General features: G+C 40.8%; 1 protein-coding gene across 4 annotated transcripts in view; it reads right to left on the bottom strand.

The window, feature by feature from the left end:
- RSPRY1 (ring finger and SPRY domain containing 1) overlaps nt 1-18,772 on the bottom strand; it is a 49,780-nt gene that overhangs the window by 9,946 nt on the left and 21,062 nt on the right. For all 4 annotated transcript variants that reach the window (XM_007993427.3, XM_007993426.3, XM_007993428.3 and 1 more), the window contains 7 exons: nt 15,337-15,463; nt 14,485-14,543; nt 12,240-12,306; nt 11,381-11,512; nt 7,915-8,030; nt 7,349-7,492; nt 1,336-1,447 (listed from right to left, as the gene is read on the bottom strand). In XM_007993427.3, coding sequence (XP_007991618.1) covers nt 1,336-1,447; nt 7,349-7,492; nt 7,915-8,030; nt 11,381-11,512; nt 12,240-12,306; nt 14,485-14,543; nt 15,337-15,463 — 757 coding nt within the window. The remainder of the gene's footprint in view (nt 1-1,335; nt 1,448-7,348; nt 7,493-7,914; nt 8,031-11,380; nt 11,513-12,239; nt 12,307-14,484; nt 14,544-15,336; nt 15,464-18,772) is intronic.

Here is an 18,772-nt window from a genome sequence, read left to right as displayed (position 1 = left end):
TGGGAGGTCAAGGCTGTATGAGCTGTGATCACACCACTGCACTCAAGCCTGGGCTATCGATAGGTGAGACCCTGTCCCAAAAACAACAATAAAAAGTAATGTTATTTAATAACCTGGAAAGCTGTTCAAGGTATTAAGCATAACAACAACACAAATATATATACATATATATATATAAAATTTAAGCATTTTAAAAAAACTCTGGAGAAATTACAGGGGATTTTTAGTTTATTCATTTTGTTCTTTTTCTATTTTTCACATTTTTATAATAAACATATTACTCGAATAATCCTTTAAAAATTCTTATTAAAAAACAAGCTAGTGCCTTTATCATACGCTTAATTAAATGAAGAAGTTTTACATTCCTTCAAGAACCTGCAAGTCATTAAAATGAGTGTTCCTGTTGGCTTTTCTGACTTTTTTTTTCCCACATATCAATTTAATCAAGTGGAGCTGTTTCCACACGGGGGTGGGCAAATTCCTGCTTTCTTTCCCTTTTTTTTTTTTTTTTTTTTTTTGAGATAGAGTCTCACTCTGTTGACCAGGCTGGAGTGCAGTAGCGCAATCTTGGCTCATTGCAACCTCTGCCTCCTGGGTTCAAGTGATTCTCCTGCCTCAGCCTCCCAAGTAACTGGGACCACAGGTAGGTGCCACTACACCTGGCTAATTTTTGTATTTTAGTAGAGATGAGGTTTCACCATGTTGGCCAGGCTGGTCTTGAACTCCTGACTTCAAGCAATCCACCTGCCTCAGCCTAAATTTCTGCTTTATTAGCATGCCTAAAAATTCAGTTTATATTCATAATGCTGACTGGGGTAGCAAAATGAGAGAGGGATGCTTGGAGGAATAGCTGGGTTATATCCTCTATCTCTGATGCTAGGGCTCCAATCCTTCCAGAGGTTGTATCTTTTACCATATGACCCTACTTCCTTAGAGCGTGGTCACTGGATAGGACCTGTTCCATAGCCATCTTGTCCCTGAAAAATCCTCATTTTAGTGGCATTACAATTCCAGTGTCCCTGATATTGGCATGGCTGTTTTAATTCAAAATAGATCCAAAGAGGAAAATAGAATTCTTACTAATCTTAACAGTATAATTTTCTGATGAATGTAAAAAATTTATTTTCTGAAATGTTTTTGCTACAGGAAGGACTCCACCAGAGGTAAATTTATCGGAGGAGTACCATTTATATCTTTGGCAGTGACACAAAAGTTAATATCCCTTTTCACATTTGATCTTCTTCTGAGACATTTTAAGGCTTAATGTAATAAATGCCTCATAATAACCATATGTCTTAACCCACTTGATAAATTTATAATGGAGGGAATGAATACCTTCTTTCCAGCATGGGTGTATGTGAGGCTTACTTCTGGCATTGTACCAAATCAGCTGCCGGCAGCCATCATACGCACAAGAGTATTCATCATCCCCAATGCCATAGCCTTCCTGGAGGGAGACAAGGCCCAGAAGATTAGCAAGTCTGCCTGCTGTGACCTGGGAAGAGAGGGTGTGTTTTTTACAACCACTGACCTAGTGGCTGGGATTCTAAGCTTTCTGGATGAAGAGAGAGCTCATGGTTTTTGGAAAATACTAAAATTATGACTTAGAGGGCTGGTCCCAAGTGAATAATGACTTCACCAACAAATATTTGCCCAGTACCTCCTTTGTTCAGGCACTTTCACATTTGTTAGTTCATTTAATTCTCACTAACTACCATGAGGCTGGTGGCATCAGACTCCATTATAAGGGGAAATAAATGCTCAGAGAGGTCACCCAGCTTGCCCAAGCATGTATTACTTGCCCAAGAAAGAGAGCCAGGTTTGAACCTAAATTCTTCTGATTCCAAGATCAGTACACTTGTATATGAGTTCCAGATTGTCAGAGGAATTCAAACCAGAGAGACTCCATCTTGAATAGGGGCAGGGTAAAATGTGGCTTAGACTTGCTGGGCTGCTGGGCTGCATTCCCAAGAGGTCAGGCATTCTTAGTCACAGGATGAGACAGGAGGTCAGCACAAGATACAGGTCACAAAGACCCTGCTGATAAAACAGGATGCGACAAGCCAGCCAGAAGCTGGCCAAAACCCACCAAAACCAAGATGGCAACAAAAGTGACCTCTGGTCATCCTCACTGTTCATGATATGCTAATTATAATGCATTAGCATGCTAAAAGACACTCTAACAGGTGCCATGACAGTTTACAAATGTCATGGCAGTTTGGAAGTTACTCTATATAGTCTAAAAAGGAACCCTTGGTTCTGGGAATTGCCTGCTCCTTCCCAGAAAACTCATGAATAATCTACCCCTTTTTAGCATATAATTGAGAAATAACCTAAGTCCACTCAGTTGAGCAGCCCATGCCGCTGCTCTGCCTATAGAGTAAGTAGCCATTCTTCTGTTTCTTTAATAAACTTTTCACTTTATTCTATAGTCTCGCCCCAAATTCTTCCTCGTGCAAGGTCCAAAAACCCTCTCTTGGGATGTGGATCCAGACCCTTTCCAGTAACAAGATCAGATCAGGCAAATGCCTTTCTTGCATGTAGCAGACTTCAAAATACCCAAATATTCAGAGATTTCAAAACTGGAGACGAGAAAGGTTATAGTGGACACTCAGATAAAAGCTATTCTGAGATCAGCTTGATTTGAGGATTGTACAGGTCCCTGGCAGTTTCTTCTTCTTTTTCCTTTGAGATGGAGTTTCACTCGTTGCCCAGGCTGGAGTATAATGGGGTGATCTTGGCTCACCGCAACCTCTGACTCCCGGGTTCAAGCAATTCTCCTGCCTCAGCCTCCTGAGTAGCTGGGATTACAGGCATGAGCCACCATGCCCAGCTACTTTTATATTTTTAGTAGAGATGGGGTTTCTCCATGTTGGTCAGGCTGGTCTTGAACTCCAGACCTCAGGTGATCTGCCCGCCTTGGCCTCCCAAAGTGCTGGGATTACAGGCGTGAGCCACCGTACCTGGCAGTTTCTTCTTTTTCTTACTTACTGCCTTTCAATTATTTCACAGAACTGTTAAAATAAAAGGGTGGCTGAGATCTTAAGAAATTATTTTGAGTGCTTATAAAAAATAGAAGCAGCAAGCAAATCAGACAACTGCTATCTTTAAGGAACAATGGTGAAAAGTTTTACTAGAGAAAGAAATTGAAAATGGCCAAATCCAGGTAAGATCAGGTCCTGATGGCCTGTTTCTTCTACGGGGCAAACAATACAGTGAGGAGACAGATTGGAAAAAAAGTTCGAACGCAACGATTTTGTACTAAATTTTTGGATTACAACATACTGAATTTAGATGAATGCTCTCCAAAGGGACTCTCCTGAAATAGCTACTGATATTCACTATTCAGACTATTCAAGAGTTAAATGAGCTTGCATCTAATTGCCTTGGAAATTCACCACCCAAGGCTGCCAGGAGCGCTGGCTCATGCCTGTAATCTCAGCACTTTGGGAGGCGGATCACTTGAGGCCAGGCGTTTGAGACCAGCCTGGCCAACATGGCAAAACCCTGTCTCTACTAAAAATACAAAAATCATCCAGGTGTGGTGGTGCACACCTATAATCCCTGTTACTCTGATGGCTGAGGCACAAGAATTGCCTGGACCTGGGAGGCGGAGGTTGCAGTGAGCAGAGACCACATGACACCGCACCCTGGCCTGGGTGACAGAGTGAGACTCTGTCTCAAAACAAAAGAAAACAAATTCACCACTTGCTGGAAAGAATGCCTTGCCATCCCTTTCAAAGGCTGAACAAGTCAGTAAGTAAAAAACTTAAAAACCACTAACATGTAGGCATTGGGGCATAGGTAAAAGGCAAGCAATTCTTTTCTATCTTCACCTTTTAATGTCCTGGTAAGTCCTTGACAGAACACTTGAAAGAAATTCCTAGAAGCTAGCCACGATGAGTTGGTAAAGAACAAATTCATTACACATTCTTTACCATGCAGTGTCTTTGATGACTGGATAAGTTCCACAACAGAGTGGCACTGTAGCACAAAGAAGGAACTCTAATAACTTTAACTACAGAGCAGTATCTACAGATTTAAGGAGAAAATGCCTCTGCCTAGCTGAGATGCACTTTAAAAATCTCTTGAGCTTACATCTCAGAGAATAATCTAGATGTTCTACAACTTCTCGCAGCTCAAAATGTTCCCAGCAGGATTAATTTTGGTTTCCATTGGCTAGGACAGATAAATGAGAGAATAGAGTGGCTAGCTTGGTATTTATTTTGAACTGTTTTTTGGTCATGCACATTTTAGCAATGGAAACATTACCAAATACAAACAAAAGAAAGTTTATCCACAGCTTGTCATTCAGGGAATAGTCCCATGTGGTGGACACTGTCTTTTCCCTGCTGTAGAGCATCCCAACTGCTTCCTGTTATGGGAAATGTATGAAGACAGTGTTCTGCCGCCTCTTTTGGAAGTGGAAAGGTAAAGATATGACGTAGCCTTGGCCAGCTGGACCTTCCCATCAAACACTCAGTATGGTGCAAGTGACCCCACACAGAGGGATAGTTAGGATTGATTTCTAGCAGCAATGGTGGCTACATGCTGGCTAGATCATTCCCCTAAAACACTGGCTGTTGTACTTCCTGTTTCTTGGCCCTGACATTGCCTTGGAGCCTGTCTAGTTCCCAAACTTCTCCATAATCTGGAGGCCCTGGAAAGGCTTCTAAGTCATTCCTTTTCTGTCTGAGATAGCCAGAGTCATTTTCTCCAAGGCAGGATGCTTCAACAGGGGAAGGAGCATGGGCTATCCTGACCAGGGTTTGAAATCTCTAGCAGCTAGAGACTAGATGGCTTTGGACAAGTTTCTTAATTTCTCTGAACTTGATTTTCCTCATCTTTAAATGGCAGAATAATATCTTTCCAAACTCTCAAAAAGATTAAAGATGAATATGTGGAAGATCTATCACATGACAGACGCTCATGAAAAGGCAAAAATTATTTATTTATTTATTTATTTATTTATTTATTTATGAGACAGAATCTCACTCTATTGCCCAGGCTAGAGTGCAGTGGTGCAATCCGGGCTCACTGCAACTGCCGCTTCCCATGTTCCAGCAATTCTCCTGCCTCAGCCTCTCGAGTAGGTGGGATTACAGGTGCTCGCCACCACACTCAGCTAATTTTTGTATTTTCAGTAGAGACGGGGTTTCACCATGTTGACCAAACTCCTGACCTTAAGTGATCCACCCACCTCAGCCTCCCGAAGTGCTGGGATTACAAGTGTGGGCCACCGTGCCCGGCCAAAAGGCAAAAGATATTTTAGATAAATCAGAGTACACCCTTGGAGAGTTGCTCCTCCTAAGCCTCCATAAAAATATACAATACAACAAGAAAAACTGTTTTGTAGATTATCTGAACAGAACTATCCTTAAGCTTATTTTAATGACTTAAAATTGAGCCCAGTGGCCAGCCTTTTAAAATGAAAACCTAAGCAGCAAGAGTTCAAGTAAGAGGCACTATGGAGACACTTGGAATCTTTTGAAACTGGATGTATCCTAGGGATGACTTACTCCATAGAATCACACTCTGTCTGAATAGGCAAAAAGATTCAGAATCACCAGAACAATGTACATTTGAAGCAAAGTTTTAAATATGGCAACATCATTAAAATCCTGTATTTGGGAAAAGATATCATATCAGACTTTATCAGTTTCTAAAAGGGAATCAACTAATGCTTGGATCAGGGAAGAATGTTTGCTTTTAAAGAAACCAATAGCCTGTCAAGTGATCTGCAGGATAAAAAAACAGTATTTAAGTCTTTAACTTGAGAAGCCAAAGGTCTGCAACTACATGGCAAAAATTATAGTTTCATCAAGCAAATGAAAAGATCCAGCTTCACTGGTCATTAAAAAAACACATTTGTAACATTCGGTGTCAGATCTAGATCTGTAGTGTGTTTGCTGCCAAATCAGAAGAAACAAATTTTATATTGAAGCTTCCTCCGTGGAAGAATCCCCTATATTACTTCTAGTTCTAGAACAATTTTTCATTTCCAAATGAGGAAATTGGCTAATTCTCTGAGATTTTCCCCATTTTTGAATACAGAAAAAAACAACTGCTGTAGAATAGGAAGGCCACTGAATTCTGGTATGAGTTTCTTCCTACTCTGTCTCAGTTTTCTCATCTGTGAAATGGAAATTCTAACAGTAAAAGCTATTGTGGGAATCAGATGATTGGCAGACTGGGGTCTAGTTCTCCACCCCAGACAAGAGTCCAGACTTGACCTCTCCACTGGCCCTTTTCCTCCAATTTGTCTCTCTCCAGCCTAGGAGTTTTAATAATACACCATCAACAATTCCAGGGTGAAATACAGCCTTGCTGAAATAGGCCTTTAAAAACTATGCTTATAAGTAGCTCACCATGGGATGTTCCTGTAGTCCCAGCTATTCGGGAGGCTGAGGTAAGAGGATGGCTTGAGCCCAGGAGTTCGAGGCCAGCCTAAGCAACACAGTGAGACCTGTCTCTAAAAGCAAAGCAAAAAACCAGAAAACTTCACCATGCTTATGGCCGGCAAGTTTAATTTGATTTTGTTGGATCACTTCTAAAACCCATTCCAGGATCTTACATATTGGATGGGGGACTATTATTTAGATTAACAAAATAATTCAAGGGGCTTCTCCCACCTCAAACGGTAGAAATCATATGAAAACAAAATATTCCTGATCAAAACTGGATTAATTCCAAACAGCTTATAATTTGATCAACAGAAGAAAGCCAATTGGCCTGGGTGTTAGAAGGGTATAAAGTGGCAAGAAATCATACATCTGTAGGAAAGGGAGGAACTCCAACACCTTCAATGCTACTTACGCTAGGATTTAATTTTCCCCTTTATATTACAGCTTTCTATAACAAAAGATAAATAACTAAATATTGAGAAAAATGTGCCAACTAATTACTAGGTAAAAGTCAAGTGAAAGAAGTCAAGCCAACACTCTATTTCTTGAAAGGAAGAGAACCCCTACAAAGCTCTTAGAGCTTAAACTCAAGGTAATAATCAGCACTACTTCCTGTATAAGAAATGAGCCAAATATGTGGCTGGGGCAGAAGCAGAGCCTACAAAGACAAAGGACACATCCAGCCTCTAGGTGAAAAATTAGTGTGAACTTAAGATTCAAGAAAAAGAAAAGGCTGAGGGGCAATTTCACTTGTGTTTTCCTGTTTTTCTATCAGTTTAGTAGATCATTGTTAGGGATCTGGTACCGTGTGGCTCTGCCCAAGAAAAGATTATTGAGCAAATCTATTTGAAAAATAAGTATGTCTAAGTATTTTCCACCCACCAACTAGGGGGAAAAAGCAAACTGTCACTGCCCCCATTTTCACAGTTCTCTAGGGTACTTACATGATTGAGGAATTTGCTGTCTCGAGTGGCCCAGCCAATTTGCATGACACCAGAAGTGACCACTGTTACTTCATAGTACCATACCCCAGCATCCACACAAAAGGTGCAACGCACACTTTCAAAAGAGGAGGCATCACAGCGAGCCTGGCAAAACCAAAAAATGTGACAATCAACCATGAGGGCCTGAAGACCACCAAAGATAACTGACTACTGGGAAGGCTGAGTGTATTTTTCCTTATTAAAGCTTCTGGTGGACTGTTTCCTCCATCCATCCTCAGTGACAAAAAGTACAAAATCAAACTATATAAGGCATTTGGCAACATACAGAATCAAAGAATTGTTTGCAGCCATTCTTCAAACAGTTCTTTAATCCTGACACATTTAGTGCCTTATGGTACCTTCTGTTCATAAGCAGATCTTTCATCAAGACTTCCCCATGAAGTCAGCAACATTTCCAAAATACAGGGAGAGAGGGAAGCACCAGCCCTAAGACAACTGGCTATGCAACGATTAAAATAATTACCCTCTCATCCCCCAAAGGGTCTAACTGTAGAAGCATTACCTACCTCTAAGCCATGAGGTGAGATCTTCAGGTACTCGCTGACATCATTGCTATTCAGCATGGCCCTAATGCTACTCAAGTTCACTTTCTCATAGGTCAGCTGTCTACCTTCTTTTAAAACTGCAAAAGAAAGAGTGTTCATGTTTCTAAGGCAGGTAGCTGTGGGGAAAAGAAGAAGCTAGTGCCAGCTACAGCAATCAGACAAGAGAAAGAAAGGGCGTCCAAAATGGAAAGGAAGAAGTCAAATTATCTGTGTTTGTGGCTAATATGATCTTATATTTAGGAAAACCTAAAAAAATCTGCCAATAAGCTATTAGAACTAAAAAGCAAATTCAGTAAAGTTGCAGGATATAAAATTAACATACAAAAATCAATAGCATTTCTATATGCCAATGGCAAACAATCTGAAGAAGAAATCAAGAAAGTAATTGTACTTACAACACCTATAAATAAAATAAGATACCTAGGAATAAACTTAATCAAAGAAATGAAAGATCTCTACAATGAAAACTACAAAACACTAACGCAAGAAATTGAAGAGCACAAAAAGATACACCATGTTCATGGATTGGAAGACTCAATATTGTTAAAATGTCTACACTACTTAAAGCAATCTACAGATTCCATGCAATCCCTATCAAAATACCAATGACATTCTTCACAGAAATAGAAAAAATAATCCTAAAATTTATCCTAACTACAATAGACCCGGAATAGCAAAAAACCTGGCCCTGAGCAAAAAAACAAAACTGGAGAAATCACATTACTTGACTTCAAATTATACTACGGAGTTGCAGGAACCCAAACTGCATGGTACTGGCATAAAAACAGACACATGGACCAATGGAATAGAACAGAGAATCCAGAAATAAATCCATACATCTACAGTGAACTCATTTTCAACAAAGGTGCCAAGAACATACATTGGGGGAAAGGACAGTGTCTTCAATAAATGGTGCTAGAGAAACCACATATCCATAAACAAAAGAATAAAACTAGACCCCTATCTCTCATCGTCTACAAAAATCAAATCAAAGTGGATTAAAGACTTACAAGACCTCAAACTATGAAACTACTAAAATAAAACATTGGGGAAACTCTCCAGGACACTGATCTGGGCAAAGATTTCTTGAATACCCCAAAAGCACAGGCACCAAAGCAAAAATGGACAAATGGGATCATATTAAGCTAAAAAGTTTCTTACAGCAAAGGAAATGATCAACGAAGTAAAGAGACATCCCACAGAATAGGAGAAACTATTTGCAAACTATCCATTTGACAAATAATTAATAACCACAATATATAAGGTCATACAACTCAACAGGAAAACATCCAATAATCTGATTAAAAGGTGGGCAGAACAACTGAATAGACATTTATCAAAAGAACACATACAAATGGCAAACAGATATATGAAAAGGTACTCAACATTATTGATCATCAGAGAAATCCAAATCAAAACTACAATGAGCTATCATCTCACCCCAGTAAAAACAGTATTTATCCAAAAAAACAAGCAACAGTGAATGCTGGTGAGGATGTGGAGAAAAGGTAACCCTTGTATACTGGTGGTAGGAATGTAAATTAGTACAGCCACTATGGAGAACAGTATGGAGGTTCCTCAAAAAACTAAAAACAGAGCTACCATATGATCCAGCAATTCTGCTGCTAGATATATAGCAAAAAGAAAGGAAATGAGTATATCAAAGAAATATCTGCAATCTCATGTTTATTGCAGCACTCACAATAACCAAGATTTGCAATCAACCTAAGTGTCCACAGAGAGACAAATGAATACAGAAAATGTGGCGCATACACATAATAGTGTACTGTTCAGCCACAAAAACAGAATGAGATCCTGTCATTTACAATAACATGGATGGAACTGTCGGACATGATGTTAAGTGAAATAAGTCAGGCACAAAAAGACAAACTTTGCACGTTCTAATTTTTGTGGGAGCTAAAAATTAACAACTGAACTCATGAGAAGAGAAAATAGAAGGATGATTACCAGAGGCTGGGAAGGGTAGTCGGGGTGGGGGAGAAATGGGGTTGGTTAATGGGAATATAGCTAGACAGAATGAAGAACATCTAGTATTTGACAGCATAACAGGGTGACTACAGTCAACAATAATTTATAGTACATTTAAAAATAACTAAAAGAAAATAAAAGTGTAAAACAAAGAAATTTTAAAAAACCAAAAGAGTATAATTGGAATGTTTGAAACACAAATAAATGATAAATGCTTGAGGGGACAGATATCCCATTTACTCTGATGTGGTAATTACTCATTGTATGACTGTATCAAAATATCTCATATGCTCCAAAAATATGTATTACTATATGTCCATTAAAAATAATCCTCCTGGAAGGTAAAACACACTGATTTTTCATACGTTAAAAATAAACAAACAAATAAATAAGGTAGTGCTATCCTAGTTAAGGAGTAGAGGTGCTCGTAAATGGCAGAATAGGTGGGGAGACATAGCCAGAGCTCTGCTGCAGCATTGCCATTTTAAGATCAATCAAACAAATGCTAGGAAAGGCAGCACTGCTAGATTTATGCTTCCATTCCCTAGAGAATCATTTTGCATGAACAAAATCCTAATTGCACTCTTTCAGAATTATTTTTTAACTGGCACTTCACAGGCTGTGCAGGAAGCTCCTCCCCACGATACTGGGGTAACAGTGGGGGTGGATTTACATGTCAGTTGTGCTTTAGCACAGTACTAACTATGGATGGGGGAGTGAGGGTACAGAAGTATACAGGTTGATCACTCTTAATCTGAAAATCCAAAATGTTCCAAAATCCAGTACTTTTTGAGTGCAGACACGAGGCTCAAAGGAAATGCTCAATGGAGGATTTCAGATTTTCTGATTAGGGATGCTTAACCGGGTATCTGCCAATACTCCAAAATCTGAAAAAATGTGAAATCTGAAATACTTTCGGTCCCAAGCATTTCAGATAAGAGAAATTCAAACTATAAGAGAAACTCAACCTATAGTAGTTTTTGTTCCAGCAGCCCTCGGAGGAGGAAAAGAGAAAAATCAGGAACAGTTCTCATGATGTAGGTAAGACATGACTTGGGTTTTGAAGAGCAAAGTTGGGAAAGGGAGAGGAGTAAAGAGGGAATTCCAAGTGAGGGGAATAGGTCCAGACACTATTCCCTAGGTTAGACACTATTCACTAGGTTAGACAGTGCCATATAATTAAGGGCTTTGATGCAGTAGGAAACTGGGTGCCAGTAAAGGTTTTTGAACAAGAAAATGCTGGAATTAGAAGCATACTATACAATTCTTGTCTAAAGGGTCTCTAGGATACTTTTCTGCTAGAATATATCCAATCTGCCAGTAGAGGTCCTTATAAGGACTCATACTTACCACTGCAAAAGGAAGACCAGTGAGCCTATGAAAGAAATGAGTCTGGAAATGGAAACAGACATTTTAATAAAGGACAACTCTCACTTACAGAGATTGTCTAAGCTCCACTGGGCACAGAAACCAACTTGACGTTTCAGATAATCAGGATCATTAGCCCAGGACTCCAATGTGACAAGCCGGTCACTAATACTGGATTCAGAAATGGTCAATTTATTTTCACCTGTTTGGAAAGACATAATCCTTGAATTAACAATGAAAGAGTAGAATGATTTGCTCAGCAAATAGTATTGCTAAGGGGAAGAGGCAATTAAAGAATTGGAGACTAGATTAGACTTCAATTAAACTTTCTAGGGATAACATAGCCAAAGAGCTTTGACTATTTTCTTTTCCTTTTTTTTTAGTCACAGGGTCTCGCTCTGTTGCCTAGGCTGGAGTACAGTGGCACAACTATGGCTCACTGTAACCTTGAACTACTGGGCTCAAGTGATCCCCCAGCCTCAGCATCCCAAGTAGCTAGGAACATAGGTGCATGCCACCATGCCTGGCTGATTTTTTAAAATTTTTTGTAGAGATTGAGTCTTGCTATGTTGCCCACCCTGGTCTCGAACTCCTGGCCTGAAGCGATCCTCTGGCCCTGGCCTCCCAAAGTGCTGGGATTATGGGCATGAGCCACCACACTTCTTTCTAGAAAGTAGCAATTGCATTACTAAATTTTTGGCTATAAAAAGTGAGTAATCATGGTTACCAAGTTTCGATTCTTAGGTGAGAAAATCCTTGCCTTTGTCCCTGTTATACTTCATTGGCTTTAACGTGTCTATCCAGACGAAAACAGAATGTAATGCCCATCTGATGGGGTTCAAAGTGTAGGCTCATCCAGTAACTAAGAAAAATAAAATTTTTAACAACCAATACAGAAGATCATTAGTGCAAGAAGTCACTATACCTACTTGTCTGTGCAAACTTTTCCAGTGCGATAAGTGCAAAAAGCATGACTGTGGGGTGGGACTGTAACTTCTGAAAAACAACAAAAGATAAAAAAAAAAAAAAAAAAAAATCATTCCCCTGCAGAGGTGGCAAGTTATCAGTTTCATTTCCTTGCCCAGTATGTGCTAGATGTTTTTTTGAGTGGTCAGAAAAGTTCCATTCATTCAAGTCCTCAATTATCCATTTGGCTAATGTTAGTAATGACAGTAACAGTAATGAACCGGACAGGCTCTCTTAATCTTGTAATTTTTTCTTAAAGTCACTAGGTTAATATAGATTTGGAAATTTCAAAAGTATCCTGTTAAATACACTATGTTATTTTACTTCATAAAACTTATATTAGGGCTTTGTTAAATAAAACATTGATTCTCACATTCATTTATGCAAGCCAAACAGAAACCTTGAATTATAAACTAAAAATGATCTTTTACTTAGAACCCTAAAAAGAACCACTTATCACTACCAAGTTCCAAAATTAGAAATAATTAAATTAACAATTAATAGCTTAGTTTTTAAGCTGTTTCCTGAAAGGAATTCTACAAATGCTGATGGTAGACAGGAGAAAGCAACAAGTGAACTCTTTTAATTACATTTAAGTTCATGTCACATGGGTTCCCCTTTAAGGAATGGTCTATCTGTTGAACATGACACCTTCTCATAGCCATGCTTTCCCTACTGCTGCATTGGGAGCCACCAGAGGAGCTCCAGAATATCAGATGATTCCCACTGACTTCCCTGGTACCCACCTAAGTTCTGGAAAGCTCACATAACCACCATCCCTGCTGCTGGAAAGCCTATTGAGCATTCTATTTCTTCTCATATCCATCTAAATCCCTCTGCCTGGCTTTTCAGGCCCTGAACCCTTTCTAGCTGGCTACTCAGTCTGTGTCCTATCTCTGAACACTGTCTTCTCTCATCAGACACTTCTCTGTCTCTGGGCTTCTGCCTGTGATGTTCCCTTAGCTAAGAAATCCATTTTTTCCTCCTCTGGGCACAATAAAATCCTAATCTTATGGCATGACCCAGCGGAGGGTCCACCTTCATCAGGAAGTCTGACTTTCATGACACCCCAGCTCTCATTACCCATACCACCCACCTCCCTCACCTTCTCATTTAGTCTTTTTTTTGAGACGGAGTCTCGCTCTGTCGCCCAGGCTGGAGTGCAGTGAGATCTCAGCTAACTGCAATCTCTGCTTTCTAGGTTCAAGTAAATTCCTGCCTCAGCCTCCTGTACGTGGGACTACACGCACATGCCACTGTGCCCGGCTAATTTTTGTATTTTTAGCAGGGACCGGGTTTCACCATGTTGGTCAGGCTGGTCTTGAACATCTGACCTTAGGCGACCTGCCCACCTCAGTCTCCCAAAATGCTGGGATCATAGGCGTAAGCCACCGTGCCCGGCCCTCATTTAGTCTTGACGAAGTACTTTATCCCATGATCACATCCTGTGATAAAATGAAGGTTAATTATCTTGTCTGAGTAGTTTTGTTTCCTCAACTAACCAATAAACTTCTTGAAATCAAAGGACTGCCATGCTGTATCCCCAGAGTGCTCATTGAGAGTAAGGTAAGTGTTTTAAGCACGTATCAGTGTGTATTGACAAATAAGGGTTTTCAGACCAGAGTTTTGAAAAAGGCCAATGCTCACTAGGCTTACAAAAATAACTTTTAAAAATATAGACCATTCAAGACCACAGGCCAGAACTAGGAGAGATCTGAGGGCACAGCCTCAGCAAACCACAAGCTTCACACACAATATATTAAATACTCCAGTGACAACAGTTTTAAGAACATTAGCAGTGAGGGGGAGGGCAGGGAGGAGTAGAGATTTATATACACTGGGAATTTGACTTGATGGCCTCCTGGCTTGGAACACCATGTAATTTTGTTTCCACTGTGGAGGTCCCTATTACCATTTGGCAAACTCCAGGAACATGCAAAAGAGCCAATCATAGCAGCTATCTTATGACTAAATTTAAAACCAGACCAACTCAGCTGTTTTTGCTGGTTGGGATAAATTCCAATCCCACTCTCTTTTTTAAACATAGGAGGGAATAAATAAGCATTCGGGAAACACCTGCAAATAAAATTTACAATTGATTCCATTCTCTGTGCCAGAGGCTACGCCAGCAATTTGAGAAAATGCACAGTTCTAGATGATGCTCACTTCTAGATGACTGAGAATAAATAGTTTTGATGTCTCACTTACCAGACACTGTAGCAAATATTCCAGTATTCCTGGGCTCAGTAAACCTATACTTGCAGGACCTAGACAAATACAACAAACACTTGATATAAATTAAAATGCCATATTATTTTAAATCACTGGTAGCAATCAAATTGTTTTGGTAGAACTCTTTCACGCATGTTATCTTATTCAAGCATCCTGCTCTGAGGTAGAAAATAGTACCAGCCCCATCTCACAGTTAAGCAAGTGAGCCCACAGAGTGAAGCAACTAACTCCAGGGCACTTGGCGAGCACATGGGAGAGTCCAAACCAGCAGCCACATATTCTGATTTCTAATCCATTGTTTCTTCCACAATATGTGATGTAAGTAGCTGAGCTATGCCCCTATACTCTGCTGTTAACTTTCTTAAAATGGGTAATATTCATAAACAAATTAAATATCTGCTTCTCAGGAACTGCTCCAATCAGAAGTTCCTTTTCCTCTCCCTGTACCTTGTATGTCTTCATAATCTAGCTAAACTTTATAAAGTGTGTATATATGCAAATAATATATTGTATACATACATACATATCTTTGTTATGCTGAATTTAGCTTTTTCCCCCTTTTTTTCTTTTCCCTGCTCCTTATTCTTAAAGCAAATAAACACAACTTTTTTCTTTTAAAATTTCCCCTGAAAATCCACAAAACTAAATTAAATTGCATTCACCTCTGTAGCCTTTCAGTAATTTTCTTCCAGTTAGTCTATGTCTCTCAATATCATTGTTAAGAGATTTATTTCTGTTATAGCAGGTTTGATCAAAGACCTACAGTAGAAATTTCCCTTTAATGTCAAACAACTTAAGATCTTCCACTGTGGAGTGTCCCAAAGTTACCTGCTAGTTTCTCAGCCAAGCAGCCTAGGACTGCAGATGTGTTCCTGTGTTTGGCAGGATGGCCTGAGTCCTGGCAAGCTACTTCTCCATTTAAATTGAGAATTTCAGTCAATTTCTGGAGTGCATCCTAAAACAAAAAAGTACAAGTGGGTTTGACCCATATAATACACAGGTTGTTTTCCCAGGCTCATTTTTTTTTTGAGACGAAAGCTATAACCAGCACTTTGGGAGGCCGAGGAGGGCAGATCACGAGATCAAGAGTTCAACACCAGCCTGGCCAACATGGTGAAACCCCATCTCTAGTAAGAATACAAAAATTAGCTGGGAGTGGTGGCACGTGCCTGTAATCCCAACTACTCAGGAGGCTGAGGCAGAGCAGGAGAATCACTTGAACCCGGGAGGTGGAGGGTGCAATGAGCTGAGATCATGCCACTGCACTCCAGCCTGGATGACAGAGTAAGGCTCTGCCTCAGGGGGGTGGGGGGAGCTATAACCAGGTGTTAAATAAACTCAGAAAGACTATATAAAAATTATGCAATGTACCCCAATGATATCATTGATGGGAAATTTCTGATCAACCTGAAAGTCTCCTTTCATGACTTACTAGATTCCATTTCATTCAGAATGCTTAAGTTGTATCAAATATATGCTACATATTCTTGAATCACCAAACAGATTAAACCCACTCAAATGCCATTATGAAAACATTAAAGGCTAGTGATGTTGAAGTAAAAAGTTACTTTAAAAAAAGTTTTACGGCCGGGCACGGTGGCTCACGCCTGTAATCCCAGCATTTTGGGAGGCCAAGGCGGGCAGATCACGAGGTCAGGAGATTGAGACCATCCTGGTTAACACAGTGAAACCCTGTCTCTACTGAAAACTTCAAAAAATTAGCCAGGCGCGGTGGTGGGCGCCTGTAGTCCCAGCTTCTCGGGAGGCTGAGGCAGGAGAATGGTGTGAACCCGGGAGGCGGAGTTTGCAGTGAGCTGAGATCCAGCCACTGTACTTCAGCCTGGGAGACAGAGCGAGACTCCGTCTCAAAAAAAAAAAAAAAAAAAAAAAAAGTTTTACTAAGCAAAAACAAATCCCAACAGTTTTCTTCTTTTTGCTCTCGCTCTGTTGCCCAGGCTGGTGTGCAATGAAGTGATCATGGCACTCCTGGGCTCAAGTGATCCTCCTACCTTAGCCTCTCTCGCAGCTGGGGAATACAGGCACATGTCACAATGCCCAGATAATTTTAATTTTCTGTAGAGATGGGGATCTCATTATGTTGCCCAGGCTGGTCTTAAACTCCTGGTCTTAAGTGATCCTCCTGCTTCAGCCCCCAAAAAGTTTGGGATTACAGGCACGAACCACTGCACCCTGACCCAACAGAGTTGAAGGTAAATTGAAACAGGCACCTCTTATGAGCCTAGGCAAAGGTAAATTCATTGGCGAGTATGCTAAAGCCTTTCCCCTTCTGTCCACAATGTTTTTCTGTACTGGGCTTAAACAGATGAATGAAAATGCCAGAATCGAGGCTACGCACAGTGGCTCATGCCTGCAATCCCAGCACTTTGGGAGGCCAAGGTGGGAGGATGCTTGAGCCCAGGAGTTTGAGACCAGCCTGGGCAACATAGCAAGACTCCATCTTAAAAATGAAAGATGCCACAATCTAATTAAAAAAAAAAAAAAAAGACTGTAAAACACATGGACTAAGACAACGAAAGTTTGATGCTTTTGTTCTATGTAAGGGATAACCAGGGTTACACTAATCATTAATACATTTGAGTAAGATTCAAAAGTGCTTGCAGTTTTAACTTTTTTTTTTTTTTTGAGACGGAGCCTCACTCTGTCGCCCAGGCTGGAGTGCAGTGGTACAATCTCGGCTCACTGCAACCTCCACCTTCCGAGTTCAAGTGATTCTCCTGCCTCAGCCTCCCAAGTAGCTGGGATTACAGGTGCACGCCATCGTGCTGGCTAATTTTTGTATTTTTAGTAGAGATGAGGTTTCACCATGTTGGCCAGGCTGGTTTCGAACTCCTGACCTCAAGTGATCTGTCTGCCTTGGCCTCCCAAAGTGCTGGGATTACAGGCATGAGCCACCGTGCCCGGCTTTTTTTTTTTTTTAAATAGAGACAAGGTCTCACTTTTTGTTCAGGCTGTCATCAAACTCCTGAGCTTAACTGATCCTCCTGTCTTGGTCTCCCAAAGTGCAGGGATCACAGGCACGAACCACTATATCCAGCCCAGATTTCCTCCTAATAAAAAACATTATTAAAACTTTTGAGGAAATCAGAGAAAGATAAGAAAATCAGCTCAGCAACTCAACATTCTCTTCTAGCTTCTGAATAAAGATTGCCACCTCAGATACAAATACCTCTTTTTTTAACCAGGCTAGAGCGCAGTGACGTAATCTTGTCTCACTGCAATCTCGACCTCCTGAGTGCAAGTGATCCTCCCACCTCAGCCTCCTGAGCAGCTGGGACTATAGACATGCACCATGACACCCTGTTAACTTGTGGATTTTTTTGTAGAAACAGGGTTTCACCAGGTTGCCAGGCTGGACTTGAACTCCCGGACTCAAACAATCTGCCTGCCTTGGACTCCCAAAGTGCTGAGATTACAAGTGTGAGCCACTGTACCCAACCTAACTGCTGCTTCTTTTATTTTTTTTTTTTTTTTGAGACAGAGTTTTGCTTTGTCGCCCAGGCTGGAGTGCAGTGGCACGATCTCAGCTCCCTGCAACCCCTGCCTCCTGGGTTCAAACAATTCTCATGTCTCAGTCTCCTGAGTACTGGGATTACAGGTGCCTGCCATCACTCCTGGCTGATTTCTAGTAGAGACAGGGTATTTTAGTAGAGATGGGGCTTCACCATGCTGGCCAGGCTGGACTCGAACTCCTGACCTCAGGTGATCCACCCACCTTAGCCTCCCCAAGTGCTAGGATTACAGGCGTGAGCCACCGCACCTGGCCTTAAATGCTTCTATTTTTAACATTTAAAAAATTTTAACCTAGGCTGGGCACAGTGGCTTACATGTATAATCCCAACACTTTAAGAAGCCAAGGTGGGAGGATCCGTTGAGCTCAGGAATTCAAAAATCAGCCTGGGTAACACAGTGAGACCCTTTCTGTACAAAAATTTAAAAAAATTTAGCCGGGTATGGTGGTGCATGCCTGTAGTCCCAGCAACATGGGAGGCTGAGGCAAGCGGATCACTTGAACCTGAGAGGCTGAGGATACAGTGAGCCATGACTGCACCACCGCACTCCAGCCTAGGTGGGGCCAGGGGAGGAAGAGAGGAAAGGAGGAAAGGGAAGGAAGAGAGGGAGGGAGGGAGGGAGGAAGGGAAAGAAGAAAAAAAAGAAATTAAATAAAGTCTTGATAGAGAATGTGGCAGGGCACGGTGGCTCACGTCTACAATCCCAGCACTTTGGGAGGCTGAGGTGGGCTGAC

The sequence above is a fragment of the Chlorocebus sabaeus genome, chromosome 5, assembly GCF_047675955.1.
Source record: "Chlorocebus sabaeus isolate Y175 chromosome 5, mChlSab1.0.hap1, whole genome shotgun sequence".
Taxonomy (NCBI): domain Eukaryota; kingdom Metazoa; phylum Chordata; class Mammalia; order Primates; family Cercopithecidae; genus Chlorocebus; species Chlorocebus sabaeus.
The sequence above is the reverse complement of the archived record's forward strand: the minus strand, read 5'-3'. Positions and strand labels throughout refer to the sequence as shown.